The 9936-nt window shown below is 40.7% G+C and overlaps 1 protein-coding gene across 1 annotated transcript; it reads right to left on the reverse strand.

Moving 5' to 3' along the window:
* Positions 1-992: 992 nt before the first annotated feature.
* Positions 993-8963, reverse strand: LOC146329998 (uncharacterized). The gene is made up of 3 exons (XM_084715407.1): positions 8862-8963; positions 3495-4074; positions 993-1318 (listed from the first exon to the last, which is right to left on the reverse strand). The coding sequence occupies exons 2-3, from the start codon at positions 3963-3965 to the stop codon at positions 995-997; spliced, it is 795 nt and encodes a 264-aa protein (XP_084571533.1). The 5' UTR covers positions 3966-4074; positions 8862-8963; the 3' UTR covers positions 993-994.
* Between the last annotated feature and the right edge of the window lie 973 nt (positions 8964-9936).

Consider the following 9936-nt stretch of genomic DNA (forward strand, 5'->3'; position numbering starts at 1 on the left):
TTCAATTCCTTTTTTTTTTTTTTTGCTTAAACCCTCCCCCATTTCTCCCACTTTAAGACCCCTTCCACACCACACCCATGACCCCCCATGTGCAGACATGAGGTCAAGCTCCAAAGATCACAGAGAGAAGCCAGACGAGAGAGAGAGAGAGCGAGAGAAAGAGAGACAGAGACCTAAAATCCTCCTTTCCTCCCAAAACCAGGCCAAAACCTCGAGCCTTCCCACCAGCTCCAGACCCCCTCCTTTAGCCCAGTTGTGTGTAGAGGAGGCAGTGAGCACTCTTGCAGAAACATCAGCCCAGGGAAATTCAAATGAGGAAGAAACGGTGAGAGAGAGACACAGAGAGAGGGAGAGTGGGAGAGCACAATAGTGAGAAAATAGGATAAAAGAATGAGATGGGAGCGCGTTAGGTAGGAGGGAAAAGAAGGAGGGGGGAGGGCTGGAGAGGAGCTGGAGAGGTTGCTGAGGCTGCAGGTTAAGATAATGTGTAGATCTGAAGAGATTTGCAGGGAACATTTTTATTCATTTTTTGATTACTCCCATCTCTCCGACCTCCCCTCCCCTCTCCTCCTGCGTTGTTGTCTCTCCGTTTGTTTGTTTTTGGCATTAGTGTTACGACTGTTGGTATGCGCGTGTATGTACACATGCATGCTGATTAGAGCCGGAATATTTTATAAACACAAATGCTCACACTCGCACGAGCCCTCACGCACATATCAATACATAACGCACACAAACATACTTAAAGATGCATCAGAGAAGCTAGCGGCTGGGCAGACAGTGCCAGGAATGCTAAGAGCTGACAAATTTGTAAACATGCAGACACAGATGCTGCATGTGTACATACAAACACACACGCACACAGATTGTTCGCACTGTAGCCCTCGTGGCTGTGCCCGCTCCTTATCAATGCGCTGCAGGTGAGGTTAAGTGTTTTGAATGAGCTGGACCATATGAAATTACTCACCGCTTCCATTCTCCCGGTCACACACATTCAAATGTACAAAAACACACCACAGAGGTCGGAACAATTCGCAACATAGCCAGTACAGACAGTACACACGTAAACAAAAGACACACCTGCAGTGTTTTCAGGTACTCCCTCCAGGTTGAGCGAGATGGACTGGTCTCCATCCTGATTCCCTTGACCCAGGATCATCCAGTTCTCCAGACCATCCGAATCAGAAGAATCCGACGACTCAGACAGCTCAGATGAATCGGACTCAGACTTTGATTCTGACTCTTCTGAATCAGATTCTGAGCTGCTGGAGTCCACTGTCACCAGCTCACTGAGATCTCTCTTCCTTTTCTGGGTTCCCTAGATGACCAAACAACAACCATAACATTGACATCAATACAAAGCTTTCAGTTACACCATAATGCATCCCTTACTAAACTGATCAAACCACTAACTAGGTATGAATTAAAAGTGAGACAAAAAAGGCATTTGTTAAACATTTTCACATACTTTCTTGTAGGTAGAGTTAAACTTTTCGGCAATGCTCCGTTAAAGCAGCAAGTCATTTACTAGCATTGCTATGTGCCCCACTGATTGCTGCAGCTCAACAGCAACCAATCAGCTCGCTGAAACTGGCCACTGGACAGTAACTTGAAAATAGCAGCACTGTGTAAAGGACTTCAGAGTAAAGGAAACATGAAATGTGCATGAAGTGAAAAACACACACCACCAACTAACCTTCTTCTCCTTCTTCTACAAAAGACTGTTTTATGACAAGTAGGTGCTCCAGATGGAGGGCAAATAAAGATGTCTAAACCAGTGGTTACTTTAGTGTACAGAGTCATGGTGGGCCTAGAGGCCAGGTGTGCCTTGGGATTCAAACATTATTACTGCAATATACAAATATAAAAAAACTTATGAATGATTTTTATGTACTATATATGTGTGCACTCATTTTGAATACAGAGGTAAATTCTATACCCTAAGAAAAATCTTGAAGAACTTTCTGTCAAAGCGAACCCCGGTTTTCACCATTTGCGCAGTTTCTAGATTGTGGGAGTTATTAGCGCGTGACACATCAAAGGCCCTGACTGACTGACGCCTTTCTTTTTACTTACTTACTTTTTAACTTACTTTTTCCCCACCAGCACTCTGGGAACTCTTCTGATTGGCTTGGTGCCTCTCTTGGTTGGGTCGGTTATAGAGGCTATTTTGCATGGATATGAACACGTCTGCCTTGAGCTTTTGGCATGTCCTTTGGTGTGCCTTGCACACACAAAGTTTGAAAACCACTGCTCCAAATTTTTCTAGCCAAACATAGTATTTGGCTGTGGAAGTTCAGATCTGAGCACATTAAAACATCAAGATTTCTAATTTTGGTTTTTTATCTTCAACTTCTTTCCTCTGTGCTGCCAAATAAAATTTCTGTGTTGCCTGTAATTTACTGAAGGAAATGCAATTGCATCCACTTATTCACTTGCCCTAAGCACTGACAGAGTGAGTCTAAAGGACCATAGACACTTTGTGACAGAGCTACGTAACTCTTCAGTGTCATCTGCGGAGCTGTGCCAAGCAACATTATTGCCATATGTGATTTTCCTTGGAGGGAGCAACAGAGGTAATAGAGGTTCAAGAATAGAACCCTGAGGGACTTCACATATCACGGTTTACGATTTATGTTCAAGATATCCTCTGCCTTGGATAGATATATATGTAAGAAGACATCAGTAGTATTTCACAGTCTACATTATTAAAGACTGATGTCTTACATGAATCACTTTTATCTAAATAACCTGCATTTAGACAAATGCCATCACGGTAGATCAGTCACGAGAGTTAACATTTGCTACATCAGAACTTATTCAGTAAAACTGCAAAACACTTTGGTTAACCCTCAACCTCTGTCCACAATGGTCTCACAATAAAGTTGTTCCTTATACTACAAGTGTTGCTGGAGTTTTGATCTCTTTAGTTCTTATTATAAAAGCATTTTCTCATACAATGTTAAAACCCCAAAACACACAGTTACTGAAACTACAGTAGCCTATCTAAGCTAAGCAGCCGAACAAGATTATGTTCAGAGAAAATACGAGAGCAATGCTGGTTCTATTTCTATGACCTCTGCATGCATCATCAACTCATGCAGATTCTGACTGTTTGCCTGCAACATGGACTGTAGTTTTAGCCTCAGTCTTTTGGCACAATATTATTTATCTAACTATGAAGTAAATATTTAAGGCCCCTTTTACAGGATTCTCAAAAGTCAGCTGGATACAGCATTTTCAACCTGCCCAAATTGTATTTACAGACCGCCAAATTAACAGCTACCAACCAGAAATGTGAAGCTGCTTTTGTCTACCACTGTCTAAAATCTGTGAAAAATTTCAGCTAGTAAATCTGATACCATTATCAATGTAAACTCCATATGTGCCATGTATGAATGTAAAGCTGGACAGACGTAACAACAGTAAATTAACGGGGCGGGGATTAGAGGACAGTGAAGCAGTCACAAACTGCGTCACTCTTTGCTCTTTACCTGTTGGGCTGGGGTGGAAGTCTTTAAGGCACAGATCCCTTCATCGTCATCAGCTGTGTCACCCTCAGAGATGGTGATGACATCAGGGCCGGAGTCAATCACAATGACCTCCTCAAATAAAGATGAAGACGACCTCTGACCATTAGGGTTACTTTTACCCCTCTTCTGTTTATCTGTTTTCTCTCCCTTCTTCTTCAAGTGTTGTCGTAACTTGCTCGTGTTAGGTGACGAGGGCTTGCTCTCTCCAGTGAGTTCCTTTTCTCCATCAACGTCTGTAGTCGTTTCAGTCACCTCAAGCTGCTGGCTGTCTCCTTCATCCTCCTGCTGCTCTCCAACATTAGAGGAGTAGTGGAGCTGGCTGTAGAGGTGGAACTCCAGCTCGCTGTTGACCTCCGACCCCTCAGAGTCCCCATCATCCTCCTGATAGAGATCGTCCTCCAACTCCTCCCGATCCTGAAACGCACAGTACATCACCCCAAAACACAAACAATACACACACACATGCACGCACACCTTATCAACGCTCACTCACACAAACACTCACACCTGGGGAGATGGCGAGTCCAGGGAATGGAGCCGACTGTAGGAAAGAAACACACAAAACATAGATATTGTAGTCATCACAAAGACTAAATGATTGTTATCCAATCCAAAGAAACAAGTAAAAATAATATATGTACAATGTGTAATAATGTAATAGGGTTGGGTGATTGGATGAATTTATCGTCTATTGACGATGGGCTGCATCCATCGCTGATTGCTTTTTTTGGCCAATTTTTAGGGCGATATTTGTCATTTCATTCTGTTGATGTAATAGTCTGCAGAGTGACAGCCTCTGCTCTGCACCACGCTCTCATCCAGCAGCGCAGTACACACCCACTCAACCGACCATGAGTGCTCTGAGCTGGGTGACGAGGGAGAGGAAAACAGCCTGCAGAATTAGCCAATCACCGAAGGATGGGCTGACGATGATCGTTCAGACAATTTTAACATATCGCCCAACTCTACAATCTAATAATATTGTAACAGTGTATTAAAATTGCTCTTTAGAGGAACAAACAGCTCTATTGAAACAATTCACTCATTCACTAGTCCTTTGGCCCGTGGACAAAAAAGTTGTCCAGTTGTATAGTACAAGTGAGTTGAATTGACACTTTCAAATGGATCATTTTGTCCAACCAACAGTCCAAAATCCAAAGATATTTAGTTTATTATCACAAGCAGCAAATCCTCACAACCATGGAGCCTGAACTGGGTAAAGTTCAGCAATAATGCTTAAAAAATGCTTTAAAAATGCTTATAAAATGGCGAAACGATTAATCACTCCCCAAAATAGTTGTTGTTTTGTTGTTGTTGTTTCTATGTTTTTCTAAATTAATTGATTCATCGACCAATTGTTTTAGCAGTAAACTACTGATAATTTATTTCTAGCAACTTGTCAACCTCATTAGTAATATTTAGTGGTTTGATATTGGCGTTTCACATTAATTAGAGTTCAATTTAATGGTGAAGGTTTGTTGAATGAATAAGTGTCAATTTATGAGCGTTAATAAGAGACGGTGAGACAGGCAGTCACTGAACTCCAATTCCATAGTGTGTTTTTTTCAGAGAAGTGGGCTTTTTTTCAGGATAATGGGCTTTACATTGACAGACAACTGACCAAGGCTGCACAGTTAATGGCAATATTAGCGAAATTGCAAAAATTGCCAAGTGTAATGTCAAAACTGCAGACCCAGAGCCAAATCACAATTTTTTGAAAAAGGAAAAATGTGTGTCAATACAGCATTATAATGACATACTACAGTGCTGGACAGAGGCCCTGGACAAAAAATCTTGTTGTCCAGATCAAGTGTTTGGTACAAATACCAGACCATCTTAATTTCAAATTTTTTTCAGCAAAAATGAAAACTAACATAAAAACAATAATTCCCACTAATCAAATGCCAATCACTATTTTAGTCAAAATAACTGCAAAATTACTTCTTTTTTAAACCATACTGTGCAACCCTACAACTGACAGTTATAAACAGCTGATCTACTTAGAGTGGAGGGCTCATCTTTTCTTGTTATTATCAATTTACAATGTTGTACTTGTCTTGCACCCCTGCAGTATTCCTGCAGCCTGCCTGAACTTTTTCATGCCTGGGGAGGAGCGGGCAGGGGGAAACAACTTACTTCAACTACAAATCGTATATTAAATTGGGATTCAACCTATTTCATATACAGTCTATGGCTCCAACTCATTATTAGGACCACAGTTTTCATTTTTGGGCATTTTGCACAACTGTTAATTGCTAAAGAGAAAAATCAAGATCAGAAGAATGCAGCTGCAGCCAACTTCTGTGTCCTGACATAAGATGATGAACAAATAAAAAAATAATAATCAGTGTGTTTTTATGTCCTAATATTAATTATGACACCAACACTTTAGGTATTGATTAAGAAAAAACAAGTACCAATCCAATACCACTGTTGTTTTAAGTTTTTCCATTTAAAATCTGTGTACACCACTCACTTAATGTATTTAAATTAATCTGTCTTTTCCCCAGTCCACTACTTCAGGATATCTTATTACCTGGATTAATTGTTAATTATTTTTCTCTCCTAACTAACCATCATATGCAAACATGGTTGTGTCAACTATTATCTCCAGCACTGAAAAATAAGAGAACACAGGCCACCATCAATTACAGGATGGACACAGACTTTGGTCTTGTTCAGAAATCCATGAGGGCTTGTTAACGAAGCTTGGAGCACGGGAGCAAGGATCAGCTGCACCTAGATTTTTTTTTACCTGTAGACTGTTTTATCAGTGCTTTGGTGTTAAGAAACAGCTCCAGGTGATGATGTAAACAAACATTTTGAATGACTGTTTGAAACTATATATTTTTTTTTTTACTACAGTCTGTGAAACATGCACTGTGTCACTAATTTTCCCTTTCTTTCCAATTCTCTCTCTCTCACACACACACACACACACACACACTCTCTCTCTCTCTCTCACACACACACACATAGACACACACACAGTGGACAGAGAAGACGCACTGGCCCATTGCTCTGTCCAGTCCTGCGTGTCTGTGCCATGATGGCTGGAGATGATTGGCTCCCAAACCGCACACACCGCAGAAACGCCACGCTACACGGTCACGAGCCGGCCGCCGGGGATTAAAGGGACAGAAAGAAGAGTCTTCCCGGGTGGTGAGGGAGAGCGACAGTTCTGAAGTTTAGCAATCCATGGAGACCTGGAGCTGACAAATGACTGACTGTGTTTTACTGTACAGTGGTAGAATGTAAAGTACTTAAAGCCCCAGCACAGTCATGGTTCACCAGTACAGGTGTGTTCACTTAATCTACCCAATTAAAGCCCTGCTCAGGCCTGTATGGACACATACATGCTGACTGACATCTCCCTGATTCCTGTCAGGCCTTTTTCACAGAAAACATTTTGACATGTCACAAAAGCAAAAGCACACTTATGAATCATAAAATGAATGATGTCTGAATTTCATTTAGCTGCTTCAGTTTCAGGATTTTGCGTCATTGCACACTGTCATGGGAGACGTCAAAAAGTCAGAGCCACTGTTATGTATTAGCAACACCTGCACTTTTCTTACTAAAGATACAGTCACATCAGCCTTCAATTCATCAAAACAGCCTCATACTCAGCTCAGAAAAAGGATGCAATGCTACCATTTTGACATTGGTAAGAAAAATAAATTGATCAGAGTGATCACAAACAGTGAGCAGTTTGTGAGAGCAGTTATACATCAGACCAGCAAAACATTCATCCTGGGTCAGCAAGGCCACATGCAGTTTCATGTAATGGGAAAGATAGGAAAATGCAAAACAAATAATACAAATTCATTGCAATCTCTGGTTCTGCATCCTCCCTGGAAAGGAAAAGATTCCAGAGAAGAGCAGTAAGAATATATGAACCTCCAAAAAATGAAAGTTGTTATTAATGATGGAAAACTAATGTTAGCTTGAGTGGGAGGCTGCTTGAGTTCAGTCATAACGTTATAGTACAGCAGCGTAGGACTGTTGTCCATCTATCCATTGTCCTCCGCTTATCCGGGGCCAGGTCGCGGTTGTCCTGACTAAATCTCAGTCTAGCTTAAATCAACAGTTGTCTATTAACAGATTTTGTTATTTGCATACAACACTAAGCCTGACGATACCTGGTTCAACATTAGCAGTGTCTGATCACTGTGGTGGCTCACTTGGAAGGGGGAAGATTGAAAGAGCATGACTGCTGACTGATTAACCTTAATTTATTAAGGTATTGCAAATGCTTGGTTTTAGGCAAGGTAACAGAATATTTCTTAAACATATCTACTAAATAATGGTTTGTTTAACGCAACATAAATATAAACTTCTCAGAACTGTACTACAAAAACACATAAACCGCACTGTTGTATATGGGATCCTCAGCTTTCTTGCCCCCAAAAGGGAGTGAGCCATAATGTTTTGGTGACATACCCTGTGCTGATCTGATGTATACGTCTGCAGTCTGGTTATGAATGTTATGAATACTAATAACCTCGACATTTCCAAATATGGAGCACCAATCTACTGGCCAGCCCATCACACTAACTTGGCCAGTGGTAAACGTGCTTAAACAGGAAATGCGTGTATGAAATTATCATTCATTCAAACTTCAATAGAAGAATTTATTTTTATTACTTGGACAAGTCTGCTGTGTGTGCAGTATGTTGTTGTGTGTGCAGCAAGGTGTTTAGTCAATGCATTTATATCAATCCCTCACAGGAGACGAATTTAGAAGAGATGATGGGGGAAAAAATAAAAGCATTATTTGCTGATTTTGGTGAAGGTGTCTGGCTGCCATGGTGTTTGGCTGTTCAGAGAAACACACGCAGAGTAGAGTGACAGGGCGAGGTCCTGAGTACACAGCCCACGATTGATTACACTACAGTGACAAGCAAAACCAGTAGATATCTCAGTTTAATAAGTAAGTATGCAATTAAATGTAGCTAGCTTGGTCATAGCCCAGCTAGCTAAATGCTAACGGCAATGCTAACAAGTAGACTGAGGCGCAAGTTAGCTCTTTAGGAAGATAATGATAAGCGAGGGAAATTTTAACTGCCCTCAAAACGAAAGACACTCGAAAAACTGTCTTTGAAAAGTGAATAATTACTATTGACTTCCACATGTCCCATGTTAGCATGTGTCCCTCCAGTCTGTCCACGTGTTTATAAGCAGCACAGCAGCCGGTCGGATGTAAACAATGAGGATATTCAGCCACAAACACGCACGAAAGACAATAATTACATGGAAATAACGCCACCTTACTCAAAGTTAGCTCTGTGCATGTTCAATATTTAATGTCAGAAAGCAGGAGCTCACCTTTATACAACAATCTGGAGAAGTTAGAGGAGTCGGAGGTGCTCTCCTGATTCCAGCCAGAGGGAGATAGGCAAACAACTTCCGGGTTTGTCACAGGAAAATAGTTGGCCGACAGTAACGTTTCACTGTAAGCTGCTGAGGCAGGTAATATGAGGATATTTGTCGTAGCACTGGCCGATGACCGACATGACATGACCGATTATTGAGACCACAAAGCCTTAGTAATTAATTTAAATATTAGATATTGTTAGACTAGAGTTTAAATAGCTAGGCTGAGGAGATTTTTATGTGTTTTCTGGAAACTCAAACATTAAAACTTGAAAATAAATCAGGATTATAGATTGAAAATAAATCAGCTTTATAGATACTGAAGACACGTGCCCCGATAAAGCAGGGGTTCTCAGAGGAGATCAATAATGGACTTAATGGACATTTTCTATTCTTTTTTGTTTGTTGGTTGGTTGGTTGGTTTTTCCTCTATTTTCTAACTTGGACTTCATGGCCTTGAGCCTTTATATATGTACCGTGGATTATGGATCATAAAGTTATTATTACCATCAAATTTGTCACAGCTTTTGTTTTTGCATTACTTTTTCTTTGTCAAAATTATGTATATTCATCTCATTTTATTGTTTTATCCTGTGCAGTTTTAAATATACTTTTTTTGGCATGTTCCTGTTCCTGTCTGTCGGTTCTGTTTTGTTTATTTGGGTGTATGAGGGGGTGGTTAAGGGACATGCAGAAACTCAGTGTTTTTTGTTATGACTGTATGATTACATATTGGTGCTGCCTTATGGTATACTCTTTGGAAATAAAAAGATGTTTAAAAAAAAGCTGCTTCCTGTCTCTCATTTTGCACTGCATGCCACAATATGTTATTTTATTTTATTTACCATAACCACCTGGCAACTCCCACATATTGGGTTGTGACCCCCAGGCTGAGAACCATAGCCTTAGGGTGTTTTCACATTATATCACCGAGGGTTTTATATGATTGCTTCTTCTTAAGTACAATTGCCCAAGCACATACTGTTTCACATAATGTTGTTCTGTACCCGAGTTCACTTGTTAGCCT

Source organism: Lutjanus erythropterus, chromosome 3 (genome assembly GCF_056507025.1).
Source record: "Lutjanus erythropterus isolate fLutEry1 chromosome 3, fLutEry1.hap2, whole genome shotgun sequence".
In the NCBI taxonomy this organism is placed as follows: domain Eukaryota; kingdom Metazoa; phylum Chordata; class Actinopteri; order Lutjaniformes; family Lutjanidae; genus Lutjanus; species Lutjanus erythropterus.

Bases quoted from the DNA above. Each gene is read 5' to 3' on its own strand.
- LOC146329998 (XM_084715407.1), bottom strand. From the start codon at position 3,965: ATGTACTGTGCGTTTCAGGATCGGGAGGAGTTGGAGGACGATCTCTAT. The intron at 1,319-3,494 runs GTAAAGAGCAAA...TTGGTCATCTAG, and splicing joins CTTCCACCCCAGCCCAACAG to GGAACCCAGAAAAGGAAGAG.